Source organism: Cnephaeus nilssonii (genome assembly GCF_951640355.1).
Source record: "Cnephaeus nilssonii genome assembly, chromosome: 11".
NCBI lineage: Eukaryota > Metazoa > Chordata > Mammalia > Chiroptera > Vespertilionidae > Cnephaeus > Cnephaeus nilssonii.
The window spans coordinates 58,156,441-58,169,816 of record NC_137082.1 but is presented as its reverse complement, the minus strand read 5'-3'; the positions used below and the strand labels follow the sequence as shown (position 1 = coordinate 58,169,816).

Below are 13,376 nucleotides of genomic sequence, written 5' to 3'. Positions count from 1 at the left end.
GTATGTGCCCAACCAGAATTTAACCCATGACCTTTCAGTCTATGGGCCAACATTCTAATCACTGAGCAAAACCTGCTAGGACTTCATGTTTAATTTTTTTTTTTTTAATCCTTGCCTGGGGAAATTTTTTTATTGATTTTTAGAGAGAGTGGAAGAGAGAGGGTAAGACAGACAGAAATATAGATGTGAGAGAAACACATCAATTGGTTGCCTCCCGCAAGCACCCCAACCAGGGCCCGGGCCAGGGAGGAGCCTGCAATGGAGGTACGTGCCCTTGACCGGAATCGAACCCATGACCCTTCAGTCCACAGGCTTAGGCCTAATCTATCACATAGGCTCGAGGTCATATATGGGCACATTTTCTATATGAGCTGTAATCCTCTCTAATAAAATGGTAATATGCAAATTAACCATCACTCTGCTACATAAGCCACGCCCACCAGCCAAGCCACGCCCACCAGCCAATCAGGGCGAGTATGCAAATTAACCCCAATCCAAGATGGCTACAGCCACAGTGAGCAAGGTTTCCCAGGTAACAGAGCAAGCCAAGCTTTCCATAGCCGTTGCAGGCCTAAGCCTCTACTCAAGCTACAAAGTTTCAATTATAGAAGGTAAACAAATTCAAACAAATGGTGGCAGAATGGAGCTTGAGAGAGCAGGCCAGGGTTGCCGGCGGCAACAGGGGAAGCAAAGCTTTCCGCACACCCTGGCCGGGCTCACCCGCTTAAGGCTACAAAGTTTCAATTGTAGAAGGTGAATTAACTGCCACAGAGATGGCTGCCGCCCCAGAGGGAGCAGCAGGCTTGGCTCCACTCCAGGCTACAAAGTTTCAATTGTAGAAGGAAAATAAATTCCAGATACCAGGGCCTCCTCTTGGGTTGCCAGGGGGCGTGGCCGGCCTGCAAACCACCACAGGCCCCTCGCTCAGGCTGCTCCACGCCCCAAGGGAACCCCATCCTGATCCGGGACACCCTTCAGGGCAAACCAGCTGGCCCCCACCCGTGCACCAGGCCTCTATCCTATCTAATAAAAGAGTAATATGCAGATTGATCATCACTGCAACACACAATATAGCTGCCCCCATGTGGTCAAAGATCCTGCCCCCATGTGGACACAAGATGGCCACTACAAGATGGCCAGCAGAGAGGGCAGTTGGGAGGCACCCGGCCTGCAAGGGAGGGCAGTTGAGAGGGACCAGGCTTGCAAGGGAGGGCAGTTGGAGGTGATCAACCCTGCAGGAGAGGGCAGTTAGGGGTGACCAGGCCGGCAGAGGAGGGAAGTTGGGGGCAAACAGGCTGGCAGGGGAGCAGTTAAGCATCAACCAGGCTGGCAGCGGAGTGGTTAGGGGGTGATCAGGCTGGCAGGCAGAAGTGGTTAGGGGCAATCAGGAAGGCAGGCAGGCAAGCAGTTGGGAGCCAGCAGTCCTGGATTGTGAGAGGGATGTCCGACTGCCCGTTTAGGCCCGATCCCGGTGGGATCGGGCCTAAACGGGCAGTCGGACATCCCTCCAGGAGTCCCAGATTGGAGAGGGTACAGGCTGGGCTGAGGGACAACCCCCCCGCCGTGCACGAATTTCGTGCACCGGGCTTCTAGTATATACATAACTATTTAGAAGCTATGGAGTAATATTTAAAGCCAATTCCTTAGTTTAAGGGGCAGGGGAAGGGGGGAATGAAGATATTCTACAGTTTATCTTAATGAGGTAAATACCTAAATCTCCCAAAATCAATAATTCTGACTACAATCAATTTTCTCCTTTCTTTTGTATTTTGTTATCTGCAAATTCAAAACTTCCAAGAACATAGTTCCATGTAGTACTCCCTTCTAACATAGTGCTCACAGGTGAGTACATACAAATCTATGGAGGAATCACAGACATTTATTAGGCAAATTTTTAAGTGACTAAAATTGCATTTTATGAAGATCAGCAGAGTCAAAGTGCATGCTATAATAATGTAGTAATGGCTCTCATTAAATGCAAAAATATTGAAGAAAAGGGTTACAAATCACAAAACATTCTAGAAGAGTACAGAGGTTTCTAGTGAGATGTGGCATTTGTTTTTCAAGTGAGATAAATAAAATGGAGCACCTCTACATATTTGATTATTTCTTTAGGTGGATGATGCTGAAGAACCTGACAAAACAGGGGAAAATAAAGCACCCAGTAAGTTCCAGTCCGTAGGAGTGCAAGTAGAAGAAGAGAAGTGGTGAGTCCACATGCATTCGTCCTCTTTCATCTTGAGGTTTCAAGTATGGTACAAGTATTTTTCCCCAGGGTAAACTAACAAGATTCAATGATATTGTCCGTTAACTTTTGGTAGAATTTACAGGGTAAGCTTGAAACAAGTATTAGCTGATTCCCTCTTCTACTTTAATAGTGGAGACCACTCCATTGAAGGTTTAGCTAGAATAGTAGAGTAAGCACATCGCATTTACATACACATAAGCATTGTGTATATTACTGTTGTGTTGCAAAACTATTCCTCTTCAAAAAACCTTTCTATTTGGCACTGTAAACTTTTTAAGAGATGAGGACTTACCTTATTCCTTGTTTTCTCTTAGCACTTAATAGTGTTTGGTGTTTGATATGCACTCAATGAATGATAAATAATGAATGAGTGGGGAAAAGGAAAAAGAAAATTTCCCATTATTATCCTGGTGGGGATGTGGAGCAACATTAACTCTCATTCATTGCTGTTGGGAATGCAAAATGGTACAACCAACAAAGACAGTTTGGTGGTGTCTTACAAAACTAAAAATATTCTTATCATATGATCCAGCAATCACACTCCTTGGTATTTACCCAAAGAAATTGAAAACTTATGTCCATGCAAAAACTTGCCCACAGATGTTTACAGCAGCTTTAGGCATCATTGTCAAAACTTAGAAGCAACCAAGATGTCCATCAGTAGGTGAATGGATAAATAAACTGTGGTATATACAGACGATGGAATATTATTCAGCATTAAAAAGAAATCAGTTATCAAGCCACTAAAAGACATGGAAGAAAATTAAATGCACATTACCAAGTGAAAGAAGCCCATCTGCAAAGGCTCTTTATAAGTATTTTCAATTCTATTATGTACCCAGATAGAATCTCTCTAAAGATTGGAATTTTAAGAAGGCAATTATACCATCTTTTCTTTAAAGTAAGAGAATAACCTCAAATTTAAAATTTTCCTTTAAACATTTCCCCTGCAGTCAACTGTTCTCTTACCAAATTAATGCCCTGACACTTGCCCAGCAATCAGAATGTAAAATATTGCATTATTTGGCCTAGTAGCAACCCAAAAACTTCAAATGAGCCACTTTTATCATGTTATTGAAAAGTTGAACATTTAATGACTTGTTGAAGTTTGTAAGGATGGTCAGTTCCTCAGTAAACTGAGTAATTTATTTAAAATTCATTCTCCAAAGGACTAGTAAACCCAATGTTGGTGCTTAACTTTCTAAAACGCACCCTTCCTCGGAGGTCACTCTATAGTTAACCTCTGTAAAGTAAATAAGCATTTAAATTGATGCTAATGATGTTTTCAACCTCTCCAAAAGAAATCCATTGTCAAACAGTCAGGGATTACCTATATCTTCTGTCTCTAATTATAGTTCTTTTTATAATTTTGTTGGTAGTAATTCATTTAGATGGGATCTTAAATAGCAAATTTGGGCAGGTGAAATTACCTAATGACAGACAGGGGATTTTCTTAAATTATCTAGTGATAAAGCTGAGACTGTTGTTTTCACAATGGATGGCCAATACAATCCATCTCTTCCTTCCCCAAATAAACAGACTGATACGCAACAGTAACCTAACAAAAAGTGAGAGAAGAAAGAAAACAGAGCCAGAGGAAAAAAGAGATAGTTCAGAAAGAGGAAGAGGAAGACTTTGTAAGAGGCCAAAAGATTCATTATCACCTTTTGAATTTGCCACAATTTAGGAACCAAAACTAACATAGCAAAGTCCACCTGGCTGGTTTGTCTGTTAAAGGGTAGACTTGTAAATGCAGGGTGCTCTTCAGTGTTCCAAATCAAAACAAAAGTCAATAACTCATTAGTAGAAAGTAAAATGCACTAAGTAACCTATCTGCTTAAAAAAAAAAAAAAAAGGAATCAAAATGAGTATTACAAATGCTGGTATATTTGCTGGCAGCCATGACATCTTCAGAATGCCATTGATAGCCAATATGCCCCGTTCATTCTCCAGGGCCGCCTCATGGTGGGGCCCTGCACAGAGGAATGCTGACTAAAGGTCCCTAGTTTAAATGCCATGGCAGCACCAAGCCAGGGACAATGCATGCATGTGGTTTGGGAACAAGACGGCTTATTTTAAGCCCATGAAGAAACTCCTCATCTCCATCAAACACTAGCTATCTTCCTTCCATTCCTGTTTCTCGGGTTGGCTGGTGGCACTGTTTGACAGGATCCACACGGCATATATTTGCTGACATGTAGGACTGGTGCTGAACAAAGTGGGCAAGTCGTGCCACCTCTTCCCAGGATTACTCACCTACACCACGGTTCTCTATCCCATGGCCTCCTAGCATCCCGTCTCCATGCTTTCTGGTCCTTCTGACTACTCCCCAGGAATTTGCATGAGGCCTTCCTTTCTTTCAAGCTGATAATTAGCAAATCTAGTAAACCAATCCTTTCTATTTACTAAGGTGAGAAAGCAAGAGCCTCCCAGGGATCTCCCCTTTCCGTCTAAGTCACAACTGTGCTTCAATAGTGGTTCAAACTAAACTTCTTGCACTAGCCCCTTAGTGACTATACCAGTGGACACAAAGAGAAAAAAATATTATTTTTGTTATAAAAATGGTATGAAAAAGCAAAGTTACTTGGAGGAAAACATGCAATAGCATATAACAGTTTATAACTCTCTGATGGGCTTTGGAGCATTTTAAAAAACTGATTATATATATATCTTATATATTATCTGTATTTTCTATAATTGAATAATCTAATGATAAGGAAAGTAAGTTCATATTTATGTATTATAAAAATTTATAAATTACAGAAATAAAACAAAATCTCCTATAATCCTATCCATTAACCATGAATTAATATAGGTGTATAGTTTTACCCATACTTTTTCCAGGAATATTTTATTTTATTTGAATTCCATTTTGTGTTTATTAGAAAAACAAAGCAAAAGCATCAAACTTCCCTGGGTTACTTGTTTCTGACCATACTTATTTTTTGTTTTGTTTTGGCACAAATTGCCAAGGATGAAGAGAACAGGAGAGGGAAATACACAGACACACACACAGAGCCCATTTTGAAAGCTGGAAGGCAGATAGACTAGTGATAACCGACTTAGCTGACCAGAGAAACTGAATCTAAAGCCAGTGATGCAGAAATCCAAGCTGTACCTTGATTTAAATTTCAGAACCACAGAAAGCCTGGGAACTGACTTTGTTGAAGGTGGAGCTACAAACCCCTTGAACCTGCAGAGCCAGTGACAGTCCTTCCTCTCTGTGGCAGAGGCCGGAGTTTCTCATCTTCAGAGGCTAAAACAAAAGGGTCTCTGGTCTGGAGGACAGCAGCACGGTTGAGGGCAGGATTACTGTACTGAAAATAGGAGGATAAGTGCAAATTTACAAACAATTTGAACCCAAGACCCAAAGATTCTGACATCAAGGATTTGGCAAGGTAAAATCCCAGCCAGATCATCCTGCAGTGAGGATTAGCTTGGAGGAGCCCCCCCCCCCCCCAAACCCCAGACTTCTGACTGGTTTTTAGTCCTGGTCATAATAGAGTCGTCATAAAAGCAAGTTCTGAATAGTGACTTAAAGTCTTATATTTATCCACCAAGTTATGATTTCCAGTGTTCTTCATTCCTTTCTGTAGGTCCAAATTTCCACCTAGCATCATTTTCCTTCTGCTTGAAGAAATTTTTTTAAACCATTCTTATAGTGCATATCTACCTGGGATGAATTCTTCCAGCTTTTGAATATTGAAAAAGTCATCATTTATTTTTATTTTTTAAAATATATTTTTATTGATTTCAGAGAGGAAAGGAGAAGGAGAGATAGAAATATCGATGATGTGAGAGAATCATTGATCAGCTGCCCCCCTCCCCCCTTCCCCCCCCCTTCCCCCCCACTCTGGGGATTGAGCCTGCAACCCTGGGCAGGTGCCTTGACCAGAAATAGAAGCGTATTCATAGGTTGATGCTCAACCACTGAGCCATGCCAGCCAGGCTCGTGTTGCTTCAATTTTAGATTAGTATTATGCATATATGGAGACTCCTAATTGAGGTCTAAGCACAATCTACTGAGTCTTGCCTTTCTGCTTATTGCCATATTCCCCATGTTGCCATTTTGCTGTCATAATCTCTAGTTCAGAAACAAGAGATAAGTGTGAAGTGTGTGTTACAGGTTTGGCCTTCGACCCCTGTCACAACTCAGCTTTCATAAGGTTAGATATTTGTGATATATTTTGTAACAACTTATAAATCAGTCATTCTTAATTTTCACAACTAAGAGTCTTAAGGGATGGTTGAAGTTTTGAACTTATATACTTTTTTGTTATTTATTAACATTGTCAAATTAACAAACTGACATCTGATGTTAGTGATTATAGATAGAAACTACTGGTCTCACGGCAATTTTCTAGAAAGGAAACTCCAGAATGTTCTTTTTCTGGTGTATGTATATTTAATATTTCCATCCGTGTCCTTGTAAAGGACTTCTTAACTACCTGGGATCTTTAGAGATCATCCATGTGAGACGCAGTGCTACATCAAGGACGATTTGCCTTCAGCATCCAAGGAATTAGAGAAGAAAACTTTAACTAGAATAAACTGGTAGTAAATCACTTTGTGGCTTATTTTTCCTCCTTCAACCACTCCCCCACCCCACCATGCCTTTGTGAAATATGTGAAGTTAGGTGACAGTGAATGTCATCAGTAGGATTTGTGCGTTTGGAGCTATGAGTATCCGAGGGAAAGGCAAGATCCTTTCATTGGTGTTGATGGGATAGGAATGGGAGCAGATGGGTATTTTGGCGATTTGCAAAAAAGCCTCTGGTCTTTCTTATCTCCAGTTGGTGGAGCCATCTCCTTCTCTCCTAGTGTACCTTTTGTTTATTGCAAGATAATACTTAGGCCTCCAAGGGGACACTCAATGCTGGGGGTGGGGAGAGTATTGCAGGCATCAAAATATGCCTGAGAATGGCACCTGCCATTTCAGCAGGTCTGTGAATGCACACGTTAAGGTGTAGGTGTTGGAGGAAAGTACTGGCAATCTATTATGAAAGCTGCTCTCTATTTCTAAATGCACATGCCTCAGTGAATAAGATGATTATACTTTTATCACCAAAGTCTCTTCTATTTCTATAAAATTCTGAGTTCCTGAAATCTTTCTTGCTTCATACATTCAAATTCATGGCCTCGCAACTGAGTGGAACAATATGGAGAGGTAGCATTGCTTTCTCTTTTAGCAAATGTCAACTACTAGAAATGATCTCTTTTGCTTGCAAACGACTTAAATATGTAAACTTTGGGCTTCTAGTGATTTGTGTCTTTTCAACTAAGCAGGACGTTAAAACAAAAAGCCAAAATTGAGACAGAACCTTCTGACAGCCAATTCAGGAACCACAGACTTGGAAAGACCTTTGGCAGTCGAAAATATCCGCCTTTGCCAACTCAGAAGCTTTGGATCCATCCCCACTCCTCACAGTTTACTTGGAGTGCTGCAGAGCCTAATACCCACTATTGATCTTATACAGGATTTGGCAAACAGCCTCTTTTCTTTGCCAAGTTAACAATGTGATCTAGCCAAAGAGTTCCTTACAGTACACCTGAGTTTTAAAGGTGCGTCATTCATGCGTTTCAAATTTCAAAAGCCTGAAACTTGGCATAATTCCTGACATGCCTCATACACTTTTTTTTTCTGTCTCTCCTTCCTTCCTTCCTTTTTCTTTTTCTCTTTCCTCCTTCCTTTTGTCTGTCTTTGTCTTTTCCTCATCTCTCTCTCTTTCTCTTACACATTTCTCAAGATAGTTTAGTTTTTGTGTTTTCTTTTTTTTTAAAAAAAGGCATCTATTTCACAAGCCTATGGCCTCCATTTGACCCAACAACAAGACCACAATAAAAGTAAAAATAAAAAATTGTAAATGAGACCTCTTGGGCTTTTAGCTGCCTGAGGGTAAGAGCCAGGGAGTGACCTAATGCTCAGATTGCTGAAGAAAGCAGTTCCTCCTGGGGCACAGTCAGTTCAAGGATGTTCTGTTGAGACCCCTCACCAAGGTCTTACAGTGACAGCCCGTCACTGCGCTAGCACCTGCCCAGCTGGTACTGAAAGGCGGCTGGCAGCATGCTGGGTGCTCTCTGAAGTTATCACATGATAACAAGCCCACTGTGGTTATTTTCCATTTCCTCCCTTTCTTTTATTTGACAAATATAATACAATTATTTGAAGTAGAGAGAGTCTTTATGTTGAAAACCTATTCTATTTTCCTTTGCTTAAAGAGATTTTCATGGCCCTGGCCAAGTAGCTCAATGGGTTAGAGTGTTGTCCTGATATGCCAAGGTTGCAGGTTCAATGCCTGCTCGGAGCACTTACAAGAATCAACCAATGAATAAGTGGAACAACAAATTGATCTCTCTCTCTCTCTCTCTCTCTCTCTCTCTCTCTCTCTCAAATAAATAAATAAATAAATAAATAAATAAATAAATAAGAAAGAGAGAGATCTTCAAGCAAAAGAATGATGAACATGGAGGGCTTTAAATAACCAATGGATTTTTGTGTTGAGGTAGTTTTAAAATTTGCCGATAAGACAGTGCTAACCTCATACAAATGGGGTGCTGGAGAGTTCCTCCCCACTGAATTTGGAAACAAGGGCTGCATTAGGCCTAGGTTCTTCATGCACTGTTCTTCTTGGAAGCTGATGTGACAGAAAGCATGAACCTTGCCCCGGTCATGTGCTCAGTGGTTAGAGCATCACCCTGGGCACCGAAGGGTCACATGTTCAATTCCTGGTCAAGGGCATGTACCTGGGTTGCAGGTTTGGTCCCTGGCCCTGGTAGGGGCACGTGCGGGAGGCAACCAATTGATCTCTCTCTCTCTCTCTCTCTCTCTCTCTCTCTCTCCCCTCCTTCCCTTCTACTCTCTCTAAAAAAAAAAAAAAAAAAAAAAAAAAATGGAAAAAATATCCTCAGGTGAGGATTAACCACAACAAAAAAAAGCATGAACTCTTCTTTAGAAAGCTGTAATTCTTTATATATATATATATATATATATATATATATATATATATATATATATATTTCAGAGAGGAAGGGAGAGGGAGAGAGAGATTGAAACATCAATGATGAGAGAGAATCATTGACCAGCTGCCTCCTGCCTCCTGCATGCCCCCTATTGGGGACCGAGCCTGCAACCCGGGCACGTGCCCTTGACTGGAATCAAACCCCGGGCCCTTCAGTCCTCAGGCTGACGCTCTATCCATTGAGCCAAACCGGCCAGGGCTAGAAAGTTGTAATTCTTGATCTCAATCTCCTCACCCCACATCTTTCTTTTAACCTATCCTTTATTTTATGTAAGGAGATACCTTGGGTTTTTACATCAGTTAAAGGGAACCATTTCACAAAATACCAAGATGGCTGCACTTTTGAAGAGTAGCATTTTGAGACCCCACATATATTCGGTCTGAAGTCCCCTATAAAGAAAGAGCAGCACGGGACTCGTGTTTCTCCTTTTGAAACTAGATGTAGCCCTAAAAAGCATCCACTATGTGAATGAGAGAGATAAAGATCACTAGAAGCCAGAGGATTCTGCAACAGGATGACTTAGTTCGTCTCCTTAAGATAATTTCATGGCTTAGGTCTCGCATAATGGAATCCTTGCAGGTCCCAAGCACGTATATTCTAAAGATAACAACTGTGCTTAGTTTCTGCTCATGACTTATTTTGCTTAGACAGTCCCATCAGACAGAGGAGATGAGAATGGGCCTGCAACTCACCATCTGTGTGTTGATTTGTAGCCTGCTGTGCAGAAAAGTCGCAGGAGGGGGCAGAAAATCCTCTAATTGAAATATAAACTGGTTTCATAGAAGGAGCACAAAGCAACAGCAGAGGTGAATACTAACAAGTGACTTTTCTCTTGCTATTCAGAACAGACAGGGTATTGTGTCCCATACTGGTTGAGCCAGTCTGTAGTTTCATGGTTTTTTGCTCCTTAGACCAGAATATTGGCCGGTCTGTTTCAGAAGCTGTAATTATTACACATTGTGCCTTCAGGGCATGAAGGACTCAAGAAGCTTCAATGCTGGAGATTGTGGGTTCAAAACTAGCAAGACACTGGGTTCAGCTTTTGGATTTTTAGCAGCAACCAGCAACGAATCTATTCTTTTCAAAAAATACAGAAATTAATCCAGTGACTGCTTCTGTGTTTTTGTCAAAAATTTAAAACAGCAACAACTTGATTGCACCCTTCCCTGAGAAGGAACTTGGCCCATGAAAGACTGAACACGTTCTGTAGAGCAGAACATTCTTTGAAAGCTCTGGATGGAAGAAAGCACTTGCTTGAGGAACTTAATTGATAGACACAGTGCAGCCGGGCCAGGGCTGCCTGAGTTCAAAGGCACCGCTTTTAATCCCAAACCATTTTCATTTTACTTAACTGTTATTTCTTTCTGGGTGACTAAACTGCAAACTTCTACTCATCTGCTGCCAAGTGATTTTTCTTAAGGAGGTGGATACTTTACCAGATTCATAGCCAGGAGCCTCTGTCAGGAATGCCGATGATACGGTTTTGTGTCGAATAGAAACGGGCCCAGGAAAGTAGGTCATTCTGTTTTGTATGTGAAACAGAGTCTGTCTCTGGCAACTTTGCTCCAATTGAAAACAATAAGGCACTGGTCCGTCCTTAAGTCTGGAAATGTAATGCCTCTGGCAGTACATGATCTTGGAGAGCGCAGCCTAGTGTTTTTTCATAGCTGGGATTTTGTGTTAGTAGAACAGCCACGCTGTCAACTGTTGCAAGGAGAGCCATCCAGATCACACATATGCAGCTGGAGAGGAAGTTCAGAAATAAGTGGCTCTTCTACGTTTCCTCGCTAGTACAGAGATCTATAACATTGCCTTCAGACTCGCGCACTATGTGAGTTTTAATGGCCCATTGGAGAGTTTGAAAACTTATAAAATGACCAGGTATCATGGAAGTAATTTCTTGAGAACAGCAAACAGTGAAATGGGCCAGTGTCGTCTGGTTCATCTTCATAAAATGAATCACAACATATTTGATCATTTTGACTGTGCTAATAACTAACACAAATTAGTGCAGCCACTTTTTTCCTAGACATTTATTATCTTGGGGAAAAAGTGATTTATTCGGATGATTGGGACTTCCAGTTTTTCTAAGGGGTATAGAGTTGCAAATAATTACCTGTTTTGTTCTGGTCATTCTTTATTTTTGAGGGATCAGAGTACTAGTTTTAATTGGCTTTCACAGAGTGTTCCAGGAAAGCATATCTAGTTTATTAAATGCTGTATTGTTTAGTCCACTATGGAACATGAAACAGTAACTGAAAATCAACTGGCAAATAAGCAATCTTAAAGTGGTATAATCATGAACTGGTCAAGAAAATTTACCACCTCGGCCCCATTAGGATGGCTACTATTAAAGAAAAACAAAACATAAATAAGTGTTGGCAAGGATGTGTAGAAATTGGACCCCTTGTGCACTATTGATGGGAATATAAAATGGTGTGCCTGCTATGGAGAACAGCATGACAGTTGCTCAAAATTAAAAACAGAATTACCATATAATTCAGCAATTGTACTTCTGGGTATATACCCAAAAGAATTGAAAGCAGGATCTCGAAGAGGTATTTGTACACCCATGTTCATAGCAGAAGAGTCCATTAAGACATGAATGTATAAACAAAATATGGTATATACATACAGTAGTCCCCTCTTATTTGCGGTTTTGCTTTCTGAGATTTCTGGCAGTCAATCATGTCTGAAAATATTAAGTGGAAAATTCCAGAAATAAACAATTCGTAAGTTTTAAATTATGCACCGTTTTGAATAGCATGATGAAATCTTGCTCCATCCCTCTCTCTTTCTCCTGGGAAGTGAATCATCCTTTTGTCCAGGGCATTAGCTCTGTTTATACTCCCTGCCCTGCCCGTGAGTCAGCAGCAGACTAGGTTATCAGATTGACTGTCCCGTATCACAGTGTTTGTGTTCAAGTAACCCTTTTTATACTTATTGGCCCCAAAGCACAAGAGTAGTGATGCTGGCCATTCAGCTATGCCAAAGAGAAACTGTATGGTGCTTCCATTAAGTGAAAAGGTGAGTTCGGTACAATGAGAAATTTTGAGAGAGAGACCCACATAACTTTTATTATAGTATATTGTTATAATTGTTCTATTGTATTATTAGTTACTAGGGGCCCAGTGCACGAATTCGTGCACCTTGAAAGGAACTGTGGACTGTGAGGCTGTGGTGAGCACAGGGGCGGGTCTTGGCCCATCCTCCATGCCGCGGTCCCCGGTCCCCTATCTGCTGGCAGCCCTGCTCCAGTCGCTGCCACGCCCATGTGCTGACAACACTGGCCCTACTCGCACCCGCTGACAGCGTGGAGCAATTGGGGCCAGCGCCAGCAGTGAGTGCGAGCAGAGGCTGCTGTCCCAATCGCCGCTCAGGAGCAGGGAAAGGTGGAGAGCCCTCAGGGGCGATCGGGGCTGGCAGCCACTGCTCGCACCCGCTGATGACACCAGGCACTGGCAGCAGGTGCAAGCAGGGCCAGCGCTGGTAGCAGATGCAAACGCCCAGCAGGACCACAGCGCACAGGAGCAAAGAATTTTCAGTAAACACCAGAGGCTCACCCCGATGACAGCGACCAGCACCCTGCCTTGGTCTGGTGCCCCCGCTCACCTGCTCCACCATCCCACCATGGCCAGTGCCCACCATGTTCTGCATGTGCCCCCTGGTGGTCAGCGCACATTATAACGATCGGTTGTTCGGTTGTTCCGCTGTTCGGTCTATTTGCATTTTAGCCTTTTATTATATAGGATTGTTTTTTACTCTCTTACTGTGTCTATAAATTAAACTTTATCTCAGGTGTGAATGTGTAGGGAAAAACAGTATACACAAGGTTCAGTACTAACTGGGGTTTCGGGGAGCCACTGGGGGTTTTGGAGCATATCCCCATGAATAGGGGGGGATTATTATTCACCCTCTTAAAGGAAGGAAATTATGGCACATGCTACAACATGGATGAACCTTGAAGGCATTACACTAAATGAAATAAGGCAGTCACAAAAGGACAATTACATTATGATTCCACTTATATGAGAGACCTAAAGTAGTCACAGGCAAAGGCACAGAAGGAATGATGGTTGCCAGAGCCTGGGGAAGGGGTAGGTAGAAT

General features: G+C 41.9%; 1 protein-coding gene across 19 annotated transcripts in view; it reads left to right on the top strand.

Moving 5' to 3' along the window:
- The window catches only part of DLGAP1 (DLG associated protein 1), a gene marked incomplete at both ends in the record, with an annotated part of 241,746 nt that overhangs the window by 203,020 nt on the left and 25,350 nt on the right, over positions 1 to 13,376 (top strand). For all 19 annotated transcript variants that reach the window (XM_079785220.1, XM_079785221.1, XM_079785209.1 and 16 more), the window contains one exon: positions 2,116 to 2,207. In XM_079785220.1, coding sequence (XP_079641346.1) covers positions 2,116 to 2,207 — 92 coding nt within the window. The remainder of the gene's footprint in view (positions 1 to 2,115; positions 2,208 to 13,376) is intronic.